The 19,335-nt window shown below is 39.3% G+C and overlaps 1 protein-coding gene across 1 annotated transcript in view; it reads right to left on the reverse strand.

The window, feature by feature from the left end:
• Positions 1-19,335, reverse strand: part of LOC124787690 (putative protein tag-53) — a 295,671-nt gene that overhangs the window by 210,057 nt on the left and 66,279 nt on the right. The window contains exons 6-9 of the mRNA XM_047254518.1: positions 16,868-16,947; positions 10,760-10,910; positions 10,455-10,586; positions 10,011-10,194 (exon numbers count right to left, since the gene is read on the reverse strand). Of these exons, the coding sequence (XP_047110474.1) occupies positions 10,011-10,194; positions 10,455-10,586; positions 10,760-10,910; positions 16,868-16,947 (547 nt within the window). The remainder of the gene's footprint in view (positions 1-10,010; positions 10,195-10,454; positions 10,587-10,759; positions 10,911-16,867; positions 16,948-19,335) is intronic.

Here is a 19,335-nt window from a genome sequence, read left to right on the forward strand (position 1 = left end):
GCTGCCATTGTGTGTCAAACAGCCGCATCAATACTACCATGTGGTGGGGAGACGACAGCACAGGTGAACCCATCCCAGTTAGCATTATGGAGAACCCATTTTGGCGGGTGTCCAGGGGAGCACACTGAGGGAGGGATAGGGAGATCAGGAAGTGGTCACTACCATACAGGTCATTGTGGACCCTACAGTGGGTAGATGCTAGAAGACCAGGGCTGCAAAAGGAGAGATCAATGGTTGAATAAGTTCTAAGTGCCACACTGAAATGTGTGGTTGGCACCAGAGTTCAAGAAGCAAAGATCGAGCTGTGCCAGTACAGATTCAATGTCTTTACCATGGCCAGTGATCATTGTACCATCCCACAAAAGATTATGGACAGTGAAGTCATCCAAGACTAGAAAAAGTGGGGAGAGCTGAGAGAGTAATACAGACAGTACTTCCTTGGACACAACATAATTGGGAGGGAGATAAACATTACAGATGGTAAAATCCTGATGTGCCCTTACCCAAACAGCCACAGCCTCCAAAGGTGTAGCAAGAGGCATAAGGTCACTGTATACAGAGCCCTGCATATGCGTACAAATAACCTCTCGTAGTCGAGTCGGTAAAATTCTTAAAGTAACTGTGGTAACCACGAAGGGCTGGGGTCCAAGTTGGTGAAACTAAGTTACCTGGATGGCAACCCAGAATGCAGGTAAGTACTTAAAAGCTGCCGCAGCTCAGCCATCTGGTGTAAAAGTCCATAACAGTTCTACTGGGGGAGAAGACTGTCCGACTACTGCGGAGGCATGAAGTGACTTGAGGGGGGGGGGTTTAACTCAGGGCAGGGTCATATACGGTCACTGGTTGAAATGTCAGGGGGTCCACTGACACAGGTTCTGCGGCATATTTGCTTGGGAGATCTGATGCCTTAGGGGCCACCAGGATCTCCACCTTGGGCACAGAAGAAATACATGCAGAGTCCAGAGACATGAGGGCCACCAGAGTTTCCTTCGCCTTAGAGTGCTTCTTTTTGTCCTCCTCCCCCTTAGAAGACAAGGACTAAGAAGGTTTCCCTGAAATACTTTCAGGGACAGAGGGACAAAGAGAAGTCTGATGGGCAGCAGCCAGTGGTTCCTTCTGCCACCAGCTGGCATCTGGCTGTGGACCAGCAGGATTCATGGAAGAAAGTGTCCCAAGGGACCTATTCCTAGCTAGAGAAACCAGAGGACAAGGTGCCTCCGGCTGGAGGACAGGGCTGGTGTACCCGGTAGCTGGGGAGCCAATGCTCCCAAAATGGGTGCAGTTTAAGCACCAGAAGAGCCTCCACCAGCATGGGGGAAGGGGGGAGGCAGAGGCAGAAAAAAGGGGGGGGGGGGAGAGAGGAGGCAGGTATCTGCAGGCAGCCACAGAGTGCCCACTGTAAGAGGTGCAACAGAGGAAGGCACCATTGACAGAGATGGCAATGACATTGCAGCTGTAGCATAAGACTGTGTCATCTGTTTGGGATTACTATGCTCATACTTTTTCATGGTCTCTTGATATGTGAGCTTGTCCATGGTGGGTGGTATGTAAGGACTTTGGTAGACCTTGATCTGAACTTTATCTGGTAGCAAGTCACCCTCAAAAATTTAAAATAAAGCTTTAAACCCTTGTTGTAAGCAATTGATGAAATGGACACCATGTTGTTCCTTATTAGTGAGGTCCCTGAGGAAATTAGACAGCTGATTAAGTTTAGGTTCCTGTGAGGGATAATTGTTACAGGGTTGTCGCCAAATTTGTTGCAGCTTAAAACTGCCCATGAATGAGCCAGGGATGCTGTGTTAATCAGTACGGATACATTATGCATATTGTTTATCAAGGTGATGTCGTCATGCGTCTAATTTATTTCCTCTGAAAAAAATAATGGTTTGGTATTTATAAAGGATTCACTTTCAGTCTTGGTACATACCAGTAACTTTGGCACTTATTTTCATTGTTTGATACATAGGTTTTCGCCTTTATTCATAACTAATGAGGGAAACATATGTGGTTATATCCTTCTGCATTGAAAGTAAGTAAGTCAATCACTCTGGTGAGAAGCTGGGGCCATATGGCTGCCAATATGGTCCAACTTAATTCTCTTCATTGATATTGGTCTGCCAAGGTGCCACCCACACTGTCCAGCTATCTCCAAATAGGTACCACACTGCCTACGCAACAGCCCCTGGCATGGAGATCACTGCCCAGAGTCCGTATCTCCCAAATCACACACATACACACACAGGTCTTGCAATTGATGGCAGGAAACAATACAGACACTAACAGTGTGTTCCCTGTGTAGTCAGAAGGCTATCACCACACGTGTATTTGATGACCTGCAACATGAACTGGGTACCCTGCCAGGTACTGGCTGATCTTCCCCCCATGGCCCACACTACTAATAAAATTTTGAAAGTAAAGTGGAGGTCAAATGCAAGAATGGATCCCATTTGTAAATACACCAAAAAGGGTATACAATTTTTTTAAGGTATGGTGGGAGGGGTGGGGTGTGGGGAGGCAGAAGGCAGAGAGAGAGAGAGAGAGAGAGAGAGAGAGAGAGAGAGAGAGAGAGAGAAGGGAGGGAGGATAATTGATAAGGGAACAAGATAGTCAGATAATAGAAGGATGCCACAGGAAGAACAGAAAGAGTTGTAAGCCCCCTGGGGAAGAGGGTTTCACATACATTATAAACTGGTACGACAGAAATTCAAAAACCAGATTTTAAGCTGTAATTATTTCCAGGCACAGATGTCTTTTCTGACAACTTAATAGTTCTGAACTGCTTATTAAAATTGGAAAAATTGCATAAAGGTAGGAAATTAAATGCATGAGACATGAAAGAACCAGACAATGGAAAATGCAGGATGGAATAATAGTAATGTGGAAAGGATACAATGTTACTTACCACGTATACAGGGTGTTACAAAAAGGTACGGCCAAACTTTCAGGAAACATTCCTCACACACAAATAAAGAAAAGATGTTATGTGGACATGTGTCCGGAAACGCCTAATTTCGTGTTAGAGCTCATTTTAGTTTCGCCAGTATGTACTGTACTTCCTCGATTCACCGCCATGATTTCATACTCTACCTGTGCTGCTAGAACATGTGCCTTTAACGGGATACTCTACCTGTGCTGCTAGAACATGTGCCTTTACAAGTACGACACAACATGTGGTTCATGCACATTTCAGTTGAAGTGTTTGTACGCTTCTCAACAACAGATTCGGTGACCGATGGATTGGTAGAGGCGGACCAATTCCATGGCCTCCACGCTCTCCTGACCTCAACCCTCTTGACTTTCATTTATGGGGGTATTTGAAAGCTCTTGTCTACAGAACCCCGGTACCAAATGTAGAGACTCTTCGTGCTCGTATTGTGGATGGCTGTGATACAATATGCCATTCTCCAGGGCTGCATCAGCGCATCAGGGATTTCATGCGATGGAGGGTGGATGCATGTATCCTCGCTAACAGAGGACATTTTCAACATTTAATGTAACAAAGTGTTTGAAGTCACGCTGGTACGTTCTGTTGCTGTGTGTTTCCATTCCATGATTAATGTGATTTGAAGAGAAGTAATAAAATGAGCTCTAACATGGAAAGTAAATGTTTCCGGACACCTGTTCGCATAACATATTTTCTTTCTTTGTGTGTGAGAAATGTTTCCTGAAAGTTTGGCCGTACCTTTTTGTAACACCCTGTAGCCCTGTAGGTAACGCTGAGTCTCAAACAGGCACAATGAAAAAGAACGTTACTTACATTCAGCTTTTGGACTAGGCCCTACATCAGAAGACCCAATTGCAACTGCACTGGACGTAAGCAACAATCTTTGCTGAGGAGGGTAGTGGAGGTACAGAAGGGGTGTGGGGAGCAGAAGGGGAAGGGATAGCAGGCTAGGTGTGGTGAAAGATGCTAGTACTGCTTGCAGGAGTGTGGATGGACATGGCTAGGACAGAATAGAGTTGCTCGGTGAAGCTTCGGGAGGTTGTGTGGGAGAGAGGAAGCAGAGATGGTGCTGGTGTATTGGTGGGATGGAAGGCATGTGTAGTACAAGAGTGGGAACAGGGAAGGAGATAGGCAGGTGGAGGACAGAGCTAGGAAAGGGTATCTCAGACACAGTCACTGTCGGGCCTTAGTGCCAAGAGATGGCGATGACCACATGTGCATGAGCTGTCCTTGTACAAATGTGTATGAGTTTTCTATATCTTATGGAAGGACTTCATCTGACAGCTTAATGTTTCAAAAATTCTTTTTCTTTGTTCTTGGCTGCAGCTCAACATCTCTATATGGCAAGTGGCAACCTATTCTTTCCATATTATTGTTAAAAGTCCCAGAGGTTGTCTAGTTTTTCAAAGAGAGCACTAGTGACTTTGAACTGAAACACGGAAAAGGAACATGAAAAAGCTTTGAGAGATGAAATAATGAAGACAGTACAAGATCCAATAGGCAAAAACACATTGTCCACTAATAATCTTTGGATAGAACAGGAGCTATTGCATTTAACTAAGGAACGAAAATATAAGACTGCAGCAAATGAACGGAAGGAATAATGTCTCAAAACGAAGTTACAACATGAATATTATATGTGACTGTAGGCTTTGCCGGTGTAAACTATTGATGAGGATTTCTCGGGTCTCCAGCCGGGTGGTAACGTTGATATCTCGCGATGTTTCGGGAAGTGTCATACTACCCATCTTCGCCAGAAGATGGTTCATATGACACTTCCTGAAACATTGCGAGATATCAACACTACCACCCGGCTGGGGACCCGAGTAATCTTCATCAACATGAATATTGACAAAAGGAAAACAATAGCAATGGAATTTAGTCTAATTAAATTAAGTGACACTAAGATTATTACATTAGGAAGTGGGACACTGAAAGCAGTAGATGAGCTTTGCTACTTGCTGCGTAAGTAGCAAAATAACTAACCATGTCTAAAACAGAGGACATAAAATGGGGGCTGGCACTGGAAAGGAAAGTTTTTATGGAAAGCAGAAATATGTTAACATTGAATATAAATTTAAATGTCAGGAACTATTTTCATAAGATATCTGCCTGCAGTATAGCATGGAAGAGAAATGTGAATGATAAAGAATTCAGACAAGAAGAGAATAATAGCTTTTGAAATTTACTGCTTCAGAAAATTTTCGAAATTGACATGGATAGTTCTGATAACTAATGATGAGATAATGAATTGAATAGAGAAGAATATATAGGCAGAACTTAACTAAAATAAGGGACTGGCTTATAGGACACATCCTGAGGTATTAAGGAATCATTAATTTGGTTATGGAAGGTAGTGGGGCAGGGTGGAGGAGTGCTGCACCAAACCAGCCTTCACATTGAAGAGGACAAGAAGTTTAGTTTACCTCCTTTTTATCTTTACACATTTCAGGTTCAAAATTATAAGTTATATTTACTTCTTTTAATACTGATATCTTGAAACATGACTTAAAGTTCTGACTTCATCAATAACTAAAGGGATATGCCCGTAAGTAGCAGTATTCCACTTAAAGACAATTATCAATCCATCCAATTTCTTTTTTGCATTCCTACTGAGACTTAGATCATCCCTAATAAAATCCTACCTGCCAAGAGCATCAATAGCAAACAAATCTATGTTCCATCCCATAAACACTTCATTTCACACTCATGTTGGCTTAGCAACTATAGGGAATTCTTGGCCAACTAATACAGGTAAATCCTTATACACTACACTGATTATTTTTGTTGCATAACCTAGTATGTGTGTAGTTGTTATTCGAAACACAAATAAAATACAGTTATATGGAAATTTATTGATCTCTAGACAACAACAATTTAGACCTTGGGATGTGTACATGAAAAAATACTAATCAGAAAAGGAAATCATCTCTTAATCAAATTGACAAGATACTAATTTATGTATAAAGAACAAAATCTCCTTGAACATTATTCTTAATACTTACAAAAATGACTGTTTGCACTCATGAAATCAAAGCACAAACACTCAACATAGATGTTACTATGCTCTATTAATGGTATCTATGTTACATAAATGAAATGACAGCCACCTACATACAGATATGAAACTCATTTTGAAAAACACACCTACAGCTGCTAATTAAATTTCTTTACTATGATATCAGTTTCAACCTATAAGTTTATCACCAGGGCACAAACACTCATCTGAGCATGCTGTTGTCGTTGTTGTTGCCTTCATCCCTACGAATGATTTGCTGTAGCTCTCCACATAAGCATATCCCGTGCAAGTCTCTTCATCTCTGTATCCTTCAGGTATTCAATTTACCACTTACATCATCTCTGTTTACAGCGAACATCAGAAACTGTCAATGAGCAAGATATAAATGTCTCCAGTAAGATGCAAATGTCACCTGTGTCATTCGTTACCTTGTATTTGGAATGTCTTAAATCAAATTTAATCGTCAACACCATTGTGCTCACCATTAAATGTCCTTACATTAAACCGCACTGACAATTTCTCGTGTTTGTTGATAATACAGAAGTGCTTGAGTAGGTGTTGGCTTTTCAAAGTAAGCTATTTAGTGGCATACACACACATATGCTCGACCATTAATTTTGGTAACATCTGACATTTCAAAAACAGAAAGTTAGATGCAGATTTGGTCTTATATCTTTCAAACTTGAGACAGAATGTCCATTATCAAAACCACGATGAGTTAAATTTTCATTACCTGATCAAATGTGTCTGGGGACCACTATGTAATGTGGAATTGAACACTACCGTATTTACTCAAATCTAAGCCGCACTCGAATCTAAGCCACACCTGAAAAATGAGACTCGAAATAAAGGAAAAAAAAATTCCCGAATCTAAGCTGCAACTGAAATTTGAGATTCGAGATTCAAGGGGAGAGAAAAGTTTTAGGCCGCACCTCCAAATCGAAACAAAGTTGGTCCATTGTAATATGAGACGCAATTTAGGTCGAATGAATGACGATACAGCTACAGTAGTCTGGTTCAAGTCGTAAGCTTGGCAGTTAAGCTTTACCAGGTAGCCATTGCTATGCGTGAGGTGCTCCGTCCGTATTTATACGGGTACCCTTCCTTTTTCACGTGCTTCGTCTGGTTTGAATCGATTGCTTATTTCGCTTTGATCTGATAAGTGCCATTTTCTTTGTTATAGGTGTTTACGTCACTCTAAGCTGAAAATGCATTACTGTACTGTGTCAAGCATTGTTCGTCGCATTCTGATAGTGCGTGTTTACGGCCTGTCACCGCTCGCGGTATGGCTTGCTTTTGTGCGTGCTACCGCCACTTACAATTAAAACAAAAGAGAGGAATCGTCTCATTAGCGAAACAATGGCAAGAGACTGCTATTTGTTGTTACTTACACTGCTGCTTTGTTTGATAATGATCAACAAGAACCAAATAATAGACTGCCTATAATAGAAGATGGTCTGAATGAGAGATTAGCAAACATTTTTCTCCATTTGAAAATCGTTGGAGACCCCTCTTTAGTACATTACATTCTGCACAGAAATTAGAGTCATCTTAGATTTATAAATCTAGTCAGTTGCCGTGCTTCATTTCTGACTGTATCACTATTAGGCATAAGAATAATACGAATATAAACATGACACAATACGTATATTCTTCTGTGTTTGCTGTTGTCTCACTCTAGTTTCGTAGTTTATTAGGCAGACAGGATTTAAATGAGATGGCAGCAAACACAAAAGAATACATGGCAAAATGTTTATATTCGTATTATTCTTATGGTGGAGAGAATACTGCTTGTGATTCACATTTCATAAGGTTCCTATTAGCTACCTTCTCAAAGGCATGAAAAAATTCAGAATGTAGAGTTGGCCATGTTGACGAACACCCCAAACAGTCATGCCAGTTGGATTTTCGTAGTACATTGAAATTCTGCTACATTCGAAGATGAACAATATGGAATTTGTATTTACTTCGTTGGATAATGTATGAAAATGCAGTGGTCAAAACTGCGGGGGGGGGGGGGGGGGGGGGGGGGGGCAGTATTTATCTTTGTGCCTACAAAGCATGCCTGTGTAGCACTACCTATATTCGACGGCAGAAGTTAGTTGTGGCGGCACCTACCAACATTTTTCAGAACATCCACTTGCTTTGCACTCAATTCTAAGCCACAGGCAGTTTTTTGGATTACAAAAACGGGAAAAAAGTGCAGCTTAGATTCGAGTAAATACAGTAGATGTTGCCAACATAAAAAGAGGCAGGGAATATTGTATTGTCAGGAGACAAGTAGTAACAGCAGAATGGATCAGTAAGGAGAGCTCAGTGGCTTTGAACATGGACTAGTCATTGGATGTCACCTGAGTAACAAATCCATCAGAGACATTTCAGCCCTTCTAAAGCTGTCTAAGTGAATTACTGGAGATGTGACTGTGAAGTGGAAACACAAAGGAACAACCACAGCCAAATCAAGAGCATGCAGACCTCAAGTATTAGCAGACAGGGACTGTCAAGCACTGTGGAGGGTGGTTGCAAAAAAATCACATGAAGACAGTGTAATGAATCACTCATTAGTTCCATAGTGATACCAGTAATCCAAAGAGCATGACAACTGCCCACAGGGAGTTAAAAAGAATGGCCAAGCAGCTCCTAATATGCCAGACGTTTCTGTAGTCAATGTTAAGTGATGCTTGAGGTAAAGAGTGAAGCCAATGGATTGCTGATGATTGGAAACTAACAATTTCAAATGATTAATTACGCTATACCCTGTGGCAATCTGAAGGAAGGGTTTGGGATTGGTGAATGCCTGGTGAAATTTACCAGCCCTGATGTGTAGTGCCAACAGTGATCTACAGAGGGAGTTATGTTAAGGAATGAGGTTGTCTTTTGTGGTTAGTGTGGCCCTTATAATGCTTCATAAAATGCTAAATGCAAACAGATATGAACCCATTTTACAGCACTGTGTACTGCACACAGTAGAAGAACAGTTTGGAGATGAACACTTATTGTAGAATCATTACAATGAGCCCAATCAAAAAGCAGCATCTGTGAGACAATGGTTTGTGGACAACAACATTCCTGACATGGACTGACCTATTCAGAGTCCCAACCCCAATTTAATGGAACATGTTTGGGATGAATTGTAATGCCAACTTCACTATAGAGCTCAGCACCCAACATCAATACCTCCTGTGGTTTTGGTTCTTGAGAATGAATGGGCCATCATTCCCGCCAGACATTCAGTCACCTCATTGAAACTGACCCCAGCACAGTTCAAGCTGCCATAAGGGAGAATGGTGGACACAACCCGTATTAACGTCCACTAATAGTTGTCTGAATACAGATGTCCGGATACTTTTAATCAGGTAATGTATACATGTTTAATTGATATTTCATGGCCTGATGATGATTTTATTCTCTCTCTCTCTCTCTCTCTCTCTCTCTCTCTCTCTCACACACACACACACACACACACACACACACACACACACACATTCTGTACACTTATAAGCTTCAATTAAAATAACTTTGCGACTGATATTTCAGCAAGCCAACTGCCCAGTTGCCAGCCAAACTTAGTTCCTCCTTGAGCATTGTGTGTTCACTGTGTTGTTTATTTTGAAGGTACATATCAAATGTGGGTAATATTGTAATTTCTCAATACCAAAGCTTTTTTCCATACCATAGCTTGCTACACATTTTAAGCATTTCCTTTATGATAAGAAAGAGAGAATAAGGAACAGGACATTGTCACAGGAATATGTCAAAAATGTAATTTTAAATCATTACTAAGTATAATAAACAATGCATTTTCCTCCCCCTCCCACAAATTCTTCACAGAATTCGAAATTTCTGATTGAAGAGCATGTGAGGAATATTTTTTAGATTTATAATAGTCAAACTGCAATTTTGGAAGTGTATGTGATAATACTTTCTCCTCTATCTCAGTTAACATACCGTTCATAAAGCACTCCGCCCACAGCTTCACCAATTTCAACAGAAAAGAGAAACAAGAAGAAGAAGGTTAGCAAAGCATGAGTAGCAGGAGGTATTTACCATTTATGGGTGTTTGGATTGTACGAGTACATTCGGTTGGTCAGAACTGATTGAGCTGAACTTTCAGACACAAAACCACCATACACATAAATGTAATTGGTAAGGGGATCTAGAGCACTGCTGTGTCCATAGCCTCCATTTACTGGATAGCCAACAGTCCGAACAATAATCCACTCCCGTGTTCCTGCAAAATTAAAACAACACATTCATTTCAATATTCTACAATGTAACACAAAGCTGAATGCACTCTAACACATGAAAATGTCACATTTGACATGAAAGTTCAAATACTTATGTTTTATGACAATTTGGTTTTCTTGTATTTTTCTTGAATTGCTAGAGTTAGTATGATCAAATAATATGTACACATCAACACCAAATGTGAAAAAATATCTCCTTTACACAGTACTACAAGCATTAGTGGAAAACAAATTAGAAGCTAACCAAAATGGTATTCTTGGACAGTGTTCAGGTACCCGTAATGAGGAGAATAACCAAAAATAACAATCATCCTCTCTGACTTTCCACCACGTCCTGTCACTATGGTAGCTGTATGGCCTGCGGACCTGAGAGGACCTGGAATACATTCAATAGTAGAGAACACTGCAAGGGGGCACATATTCTATGTTTAACATTTATTCCAAACTAAAGAAAAGTAATATAGCTTTATTATTTAGAAATGAAATGCTGCATTTTTTAATATTTTTTAACTATTTGAATACAGAAACAGCTTTATTAAGACTGCATACCACACAGCATAGAACCATTTGGAGCAGTAGCATTACAGTGCTCTGCACGAACTGTTATGTTTTCCCATGTTTTGGCATTTACATCAAATGCCCAAAGTTCTGCAGAAATTGTTCCACTTTCTTCAACACCACCATATACATAAATTTTATCCTGAAAATGAAGAAGAGTATATTTTTGAAAACTAAGACATAATTACCCAGTGTAGTACAACAAAATGACTGCATTACATTACAGGAGCACATCGATCAGTAAATGTTGAGCAAAAATAACTGTTTAGGCACGAATAAATCTTTTGCTTTCAAGATGAACGTGTGCTGCTTTTGAAATTAAAGTGAGGTGGCACCATTGTAAGGCACTGGATTCTGGTTCTAGAGGGCAGCGATTTAAATTGCAGAGTGGAAAGAGCAAATAAGATTGGTTGTAGGGAAGGTGAAAGGTCAACTTCGGTTTATTCAGAAAATTCTAGCAAAGTGTAGCTCATCTCTAAAAGTGACCACATATAGAAGACTTGTGCGATCCAGTCTTGAGTACTGCTCAGCTTTTTGGAATCCCTATCAGATCACATTAAAGGAAAACATTGAAGCAATTCAGAGATGTGATGCTGGATTTGTTACTGGTAGGTATAAGCAATGAGTAAGTATGACGGAAATGCTCCATGAACTGAAGTGGGAACTGGAGGGTAGATGCTATTGTTTTAATGGAATATTGTAGACAAAGTTTTGAGAACCAGCACTTGCAACTGACTGCAGAAAATTAGGACCTATTAGGAGGCATACAGACACTCACTTTCCCCTTGTTCCATTTGCGAGTGGAACAGGAAAGGGGATGACTAGCAGTGGTACAAGGTACCGTCAGTCATGCACCTAACAGTGGCTTGTGGAATGTGAATATGTGGGTGAAGATTAAAGATGTAATAGATGGAGGATATGATAAAATTACTGTTCATGTTCAGTTATAGAGGGCGCAACATTGGATTCCAAAAGCTTAACAGTTCACAGGCTCATGGTTGTTAATCAATGGCCTCCAGCAATACAACTAACAATACCATAAAATGCTTCAAAATGTGAACTTACACATTGATGACACGAAGTGTACTATTTTAGTATGAGCAGTGGCAAACACCAAACTATGTTCTAGATACTGGGGTAATAAATTGATTTTAATAACTATTATTACTAATTGTTAAAGTTCTTTTGTATATGTGAAATATGATGAATCTGAATACGTGGAGTATTTCAATCAATATACAGATTGATTACAACATCAACAAAGAGATCCGTTTCTGATAATATAGAACCAAAATAATTCTTATAAGATCAGTTCCCTCTTTACTTTAGAATGATAAATGAAAGTTACATAATAATTGACAATTGCAGTAATGATGTTGAGAGCCATTGTCATTTCATTCATAATCCCTTCACACATTATGAAACAACCCTTGAAGTCATTCTGAAAGCAATGACTTCTACTGGCTTGTACGTATTATTGACAGCACAATGCACTGAGCACTCTTAGATATGGACAGCTAGAAGGTGATCCTTCCTAAATATAAAGCCATCCAGCAGTTTCAGACAAGCTGTTACATGAAATGGTTGGGTATACCTCTGAAATGGTGTGGTATACCACTCAATCCATTCATTTGCTACCTGCCTTTATACAGGCATGATCACCAACCAGCTGTCAAATCATTCGATCACTGCCAAACTGTGATAATGCGCAGGGTGAGCACTCTGCAAACACAGTTGACATGAGTGACTCCTATTCCCCCAAGCCTCCCCAAACAGTTGCTCCAAATCTCAATTCTTGTATGCAATCAGTAACTTACCCCTACATGCTCTGTCAAAATGTCTCTATAGAGTGCAAGTTCCTACTTATGCATCCACTATATTTTTACTGAATCCACCGAGTACCATCATCATATTTTCAAGATGGGGAATGATTCGAGGAAGCATCAGACTTGCATATTCAAGGGCCATTTTCAGATCATTGTATGGTCAACTTCATTTTGCTTTTCCATTGTTTCTTTCAATTGCTTAAGGTCTCTGCAAAGGCGGTTTCTTTAAAAAAAGTATATAACCAAATCTGAGCCTATCAGACAGACAAAGTCAAAAAGTAATCTTTCTTCCTTTATTCTGGAAGAGAGTGGTTACAAGTAACCACAAAGCAATTATGTGTAACAAAAAATTGTGAGTTATTACTTGTTACAAAAACACAACATACAACAATTTCACTTTTTTTAAAAGAAACACTTGTTAAGTTGAAAACAGTATCCAAGTATGTTTGCATTTGTTGTCCCAGTACTGTTAACAGATGGGTCGTTTAATCTACTGATGAACTCCCCAACATTTTAAGTTACAATGTAAAAAGGTATTAAACTAAGGACAGACAAGCATTCACCTGCAGCTGATTGGTGTTTGGTACATAAATACACAGAACAGTGTAGAAAATTTAATTACTTTCTGGGTTACTGTTCTTCTTCCAGATTACAAATTTTCTGTCAGTATGTAAGTTTTTTTTGTAACATCACTTTTCATTTCCACACACGGCTACACTCCAAACAAATACATTCAGAAAAAGAGTTCCAATACTTAAATTTATATCTGATGTAATCATTTTTCTCTTTTTCAGAAAGACTTTCCTTGGTAGTGCCACTATTCATGTCATATCCTCTTTACTTCTGCCACAGCCAGTTATTTTGTTCCCAAATAGCAAAACTTGTCTACTAATTTTACAATGTTATTTCCTAATTTAATTCCCTCCATATCACCTGACTGAATCTGACAACATTCCATAACCCTCGTTTTACTCATATTGATTTTCATTGTATTATCTCATTTTCAACTTACCTTCCAAGTACTCTGCCATCTCTGTCAATTACAATATCAACAATAGACCTTAATGTTTTTATTTTTTATCTTTCAACTTAAATTCCTTTTCCAAATTTCTCCTTCGTTTGCTTAAGTGTTGCCTAATGTGCAGATAGTACAAAATGTAGGATATACAATTTTGACTCACTTCTTTCTCAGCTACTGACTTGCTGTCATGTCCTCCAACAGTCTTTTATCTCTAACAATTCATATTTTCTACTTCAGTCCTGTCACGGCTTATCCTACCTCATCATGGGCCAGGCAATTTGTGATAGCAGGCATGTCATATACTCACCCTGCTGCAAACACTGCACAACTTTTTAAGTTGGTATGCCTGCCAACCAGCTGTCCACCAGGATGAACAGCCATTGCCAAACAGTTGCTAAGAACAAAGTTGACCACCAGGTGATACACCATGCAGCTGAGCACAACATGCTCCATTTCAATGGCCGCTTCACAACCTGGGTCATATGGATCCTTCCCTCCACCACCAGCTTCTCTGAACCAAGCACATGGGGAGTTACACTTACAACACATTATCTGCCTCTGTGATCATCCTGGCCTCACCTCAGGTAATCTACTATCCACAAACCCTCCACTCAGCAGGTTCTCCTTCCTCTGTCCTGTCACCCTCTCCAATTCAACTCCCCACATCACCTTCAGTGCTCCTACAGTTATGCATCACATGCATAGCCTGTATACCAGCCACCCCTCCCTCCCATGCTCTAGCCAGCAAACTGGCTGTCTCGCTCAAATCCACTAGCCACTAACCTTGCTTTCCATCCACCCCCATCACAGCCAATCCACCTGTCAAAATGTAGCCTTGCCAGTGTTAGTTCAGCCGGCACTGTGGAGTGCCTGTGACTTTGGAGGACAGAGCCAAAGCTGTACTCTCCATGGGCCCAGACCATGAAAATACCATCAATGAACGAAGAAATGAAGTAGGTTAGGGTGCTGAACTAATATGAAAGATTCCTGCATGAAGCTCATAAACAGATTGGCTTAAGATGGTGCCAAGAAAGTGCCCATAGTAGTTCCATTGTTTTGTTCACAGATTTTCCCTTCGGAGAAGAAATTATTATGAGTGGGCTGTGACTTTGTCAAATGGATTACTGAGGAGGTGATGAGAGAAGGGGGGTACCTGCATTCTTTTCTCTCAAAAACAGATTTGTTAACTAATATATTAAAACCTCAGATCCCCAATCACTGTGGTGTTCCCAAAACACTCCTTGTCTGTAAGCAATCTTAATTCAGTTGAAAATCTTTTCTACACTGTACAAGATTAGCTATTATTCGTCTTTTGCAATGAATTCTAGTTGATTCCTTGCCCAAACATGTTTCATGTAACTGTTTCAAGCACCATCAGCATCTACACAAGAAATTGTAATTATTATAATTACACAAAAGTGTCTATAACTACTTAATAACAATATTTTTCATTCCAGTCTATTGTTTCATAATGTGTCATAAGAATGATTACTGGTTTCATTCAAAATTTGACATTTTTAGATCAAATGTAGTTTCGAAGCACCCCATCAGTTTTATGTGCTGTATGTAGCTGCTATATGGAAGCTGCACATAGCACATATAACTGAGAGAGTGCTCAATTACAATTGATCTGAAGATGTCTGAAATTTGAACAGAAGTGGTCATCATTATTATGATAAATGTGACAATAGACTGCAATAAAAATATTGGAATAATAATCAGTTGTCGTGGATGTATATATATCCACTTGACACCATGTCAAGCTCTCATATAAATACTTTGCTTGGATATGTAGGGTTTCATAGCAGTGGTTCCATTGGTGAAATTACCACTGGAAATAACAATTTAACCTGAAAGTGTTGCTATAAGGCATTAAATATGGAAACCAGAGTCAAAATAAAGCAGTTAATCTTATTCACAAGATAAACAATACGGAATTTGCAGCAGTGAAAGAATGGGTGTACATATCAACAATATGAAATTCTTTTTATTTTTAGAACTCTATTTTTCAATTATTGTAAACCACTATTACCTTGTGTCTTTACCCGTAATTTTTATGCAAAGCAGAATAGGCTGAAATTGTCCAGGACTTCTACAGGCACATCATTTTGCACAGACAACTGTCATATACCTATACTGACAAAAGAAGACTGTATCCAAAGCCAAGAGGTTGGGGTCACTGCCTTCGGTGCAGTAGGACCTGGGTTCCATTCTTCATACCTTCTCAGATTTTTTCTGAGCTCAAGCACAGGTTCCACACAGCCTCATGATGCCATATGAGGAGCTGCTTGAATAAAGAAGCAGTGACATCAGCAGGATTCATTTGCTGGCAATAACAACAAGAGGGATTGACGACATACTGATCACATTTTCTAGGCTCATAGATCACTCCTTGAATTGCTTTAGAGGCAACATCTGGTAAGTTGGGACTGTCTCACGGCCTAATATGTGAGTGGTGTTTACATTTTACCACACATGTATACTTTTATTCTCATTTCAGTAGCATCTCCTAAAGTTGCAGATTGATAAGCCTTCAGAATCATCCTTCCACACATCTGAATGGTACGCCAAAAATCAGTCACCTGTTGTGGTGTCCTCTTCCCCATATCAGTCATTGCAAATTTTCTTTCCTACAGCATTTACAACTTCTTATTTAGCTTTTCCTTTTACAAAAATTTTTTTCTCCTCCAAGTGAAATAGTTAGAAGACCACTTTATACACAATTTCACTTTTTTATTGCACTATACTCACTTTTGATTTTAGTAACTGATTTTTTCCACAGAACAATTCTTGACTCATGTATGATAAAAGAGCTAAAAGGAACTGCAATTTTCTATAACTGAAATCCATCTGATCCTCTAAAGGTAGGCAGAGAAGCTGAAGCTCATTTTATTTCTTTAATATGTAATACACAAATACTAAAAACCGGCTAGGATTTCACAGATCCAGAAATAAAATCCCTATGAGCTAGATTTGATTGTCCTATTAAGTAGCAACTACACTAAATGTATTTTTTAAAGTATAAAATATGTATGCAAAGCAAATGTAGGTATGGAAATAAGCATTTAAAAGTTCTACAAAAAATGAATACCATTTTCAAATCTTAGTGATCTGATATTTGGAATACCGTTTAGCAGTGCACATTTAGAAATGTTCAATACTGGAAAAGTGCAAGTTTCATGAAAATTTATGAGATTTCCTATTTCAATTACCAACATAAATTTGAAATTAGTAATTATATAAATAACTCACCCCAAAAAGAACAGCAGAATGGCCGTAACGTGGTTGTGGAACATTCTTGCTGTCCATGTGATGTGTTTCCCACACATTACCTTTAAAAACCATGTTGTATTAACTGACAAATTGCATCAATATAATAAAATCTTAGACATAAGTAACACATACTGGACATACTGGATTGAAAGCAGAGCTCTTCAGAACACTATGCGAAGTCCTGTAATACCTTTTATATAGTTACAATTGTTCATAAGTGTGTCGCTAAACATTCTTCAGAAATTACAATATATCCCTCGTAGCATATGACAGAGAGAAATGGGTCAGTGACAGGTATTTAACAAACTCCCACCACTTTGTGAGAAAAGTGAACTTTACCAACTGAACTGCCAAAATGAGCAATGAAATTCTCTAACAGTCTCACATCACACAAGTAGACAATAGAATTGTCTTTTAACTGCTGCCACTATCAACATGCAGGCCAGCTAAGTACCAGAGCTCGTCCATAACTGTCTCATACAACAATTTGCAACCTTTAAGGTAACAGAACCGAATTTCAATATACATCCACACCCTGCAAACCACTGATACACCTGGCAGAGGGTACTCCCCAATGTACCACATATTGGTATTTTTTTTTTCATACATATGAAGACTCACTATTTAAATGCTCTGTGCATGTTGTAATTATTCTAATCTTGCAGCTGTGGTGCCCACAGAGTGTAACAGAGGGGGCTGTAGTATATGCCTCGATTTCTTTGCTTAAAATGGTCCTTGAAACTTTATACGCAGGTTTTTGCAGGCTATCTGGTGTCTTATCTTAAAGCAGCTGCCAATTCAAGTTATTTGGCATTTCTGTTAAGCTCTCCCATGAATCAAACAAACCTGTGATTATTTGTACTGCATTTCTTTCTGCATATTCAATATCCCCGTTAGTCCTATTTGGTAAGGGCCCACACACTTCAGCAAACACTCCATGGTGGGACATACAGATGCATTGCAAGTATTCTTCTTTATAGACCACATTTTCACAATATGCTACCAGTGAAGTGAAGTCTGTCACCTGCTTTTCTTAGGACCATCAATAGCCTTTCTTTTCTCAAGGGCACGCCTTCTAATTCATTGTGTAAGAGGTTCACTGTTAACAGACACCAATATTACATCATTTGCACCATAACCTTCTACATAATTACTATGAACAGCATGATTAAAATTTCATGAATGGGCAAACCGCTTGAAAAATGCTCTCTTTCCTGGAAGTCAAAACAATTACCATCAGTTTCAAAGTTTTCGAACTGAGATTTAAAATTACAATGTTAGCCTACTTATCATGGCAAAAACTATACAGTTCACTGTTCATATAGCTGAAAGAAGTGCTCATTTTGTGGGATATTTGTGTGTCACTACATGTCACTCAAAATGAAGGAAAACCCTGGATGCAATAACAATATTAAATAGGACAGATTTCTCTTATCACAGAGGTGATGCTGAGTTAACATTCACAGTTTATGCTCAATGCCTCTACTATGTCGTGGGTAGTAATCTATCCTAATTTATATTCTCTTTCAAAAGAAAATGAGAGATTGTCTCCGAGAGGGAAAAAAATGTCCTCAGCATATATGTATCACTTCCTTTACACAACATATCCATATATAGTCTTAATTTGACATGACTGCATCACCTTATTTGATCAATAAGTGAATTACACCTTATTTGATCAATAAGTGAATTACCTTCTTTAGAGTGTCTACATTATTGTTTGGATTCAACAGCCAGCTGATTTTGATTTGTGGAAAACTCACTGTTGACAAACCACATATTAGCAGCTAGCCAAACAGGGTAACAACATTCACAGTATTTGAATCTACTATTAATGACACTGTGAGATACAGTTCCCCCCTCCCAATAATGGGCAGGTTTCTTAAAGACTATATAGCAGAACGTTTTTCTTTCATTTGGCTCATGTTTAGTCTTCTGTGCGAATGTTTTTTTATAAAAAGGGCAAATGTTTTGTGAAATCATTTGCCTAAAAGTAAGAAATAGATTAGAGAAACATCCAGACTCAACCAAAGACCAATGTTGAACCCTGCCTAACTCGGTTCACTCCTCCATCCAACCATGATCCACCCCCACTGCCCCCAAATCACCCCGTTAACTTTCCAGAATTTCTTAACCTCAAACCTTGCCTCACCATTATTCCCCAAATCCCTCAACATGCAAACTAACCATACACCTACAGAAAGAGCCACAGTTCACCATCTAAAAACTGATCCCGACCTTATAATCCTACCTGCTGACAAAGGCTCCACCACTACAGTTTTGGACTGCAAGGATTACCTGGCAGAAAGACTCTGACAGATGTCAGATAGATCCACCTACAAATCTTGCCACAGTGACCGCATTCCAGAAATCTAGCAGGATCTCCAGTCACTTCTCAAATCCTTAGGCCCATCCCAGAACCTCTCGCCATAGTCCATCTCTCTGCT

Source organism: Schistocerca piceifrons, chromosome 3 (genome assembly GCF_021461385.2).
Source record: "Schistocerca piceifrons isolate TAMUIC-IGC-003096 chromosome 3, iqSchPice1.1, whole genome shotgun sequence".
Classification (NCBI taxonomy): domain Eukaryota; kingdom Metazoa; phylum Arthropoda; class Insecta; order Orthoptera; family Acrididae; genus Schistocerca; species Schistocerca piceifrons.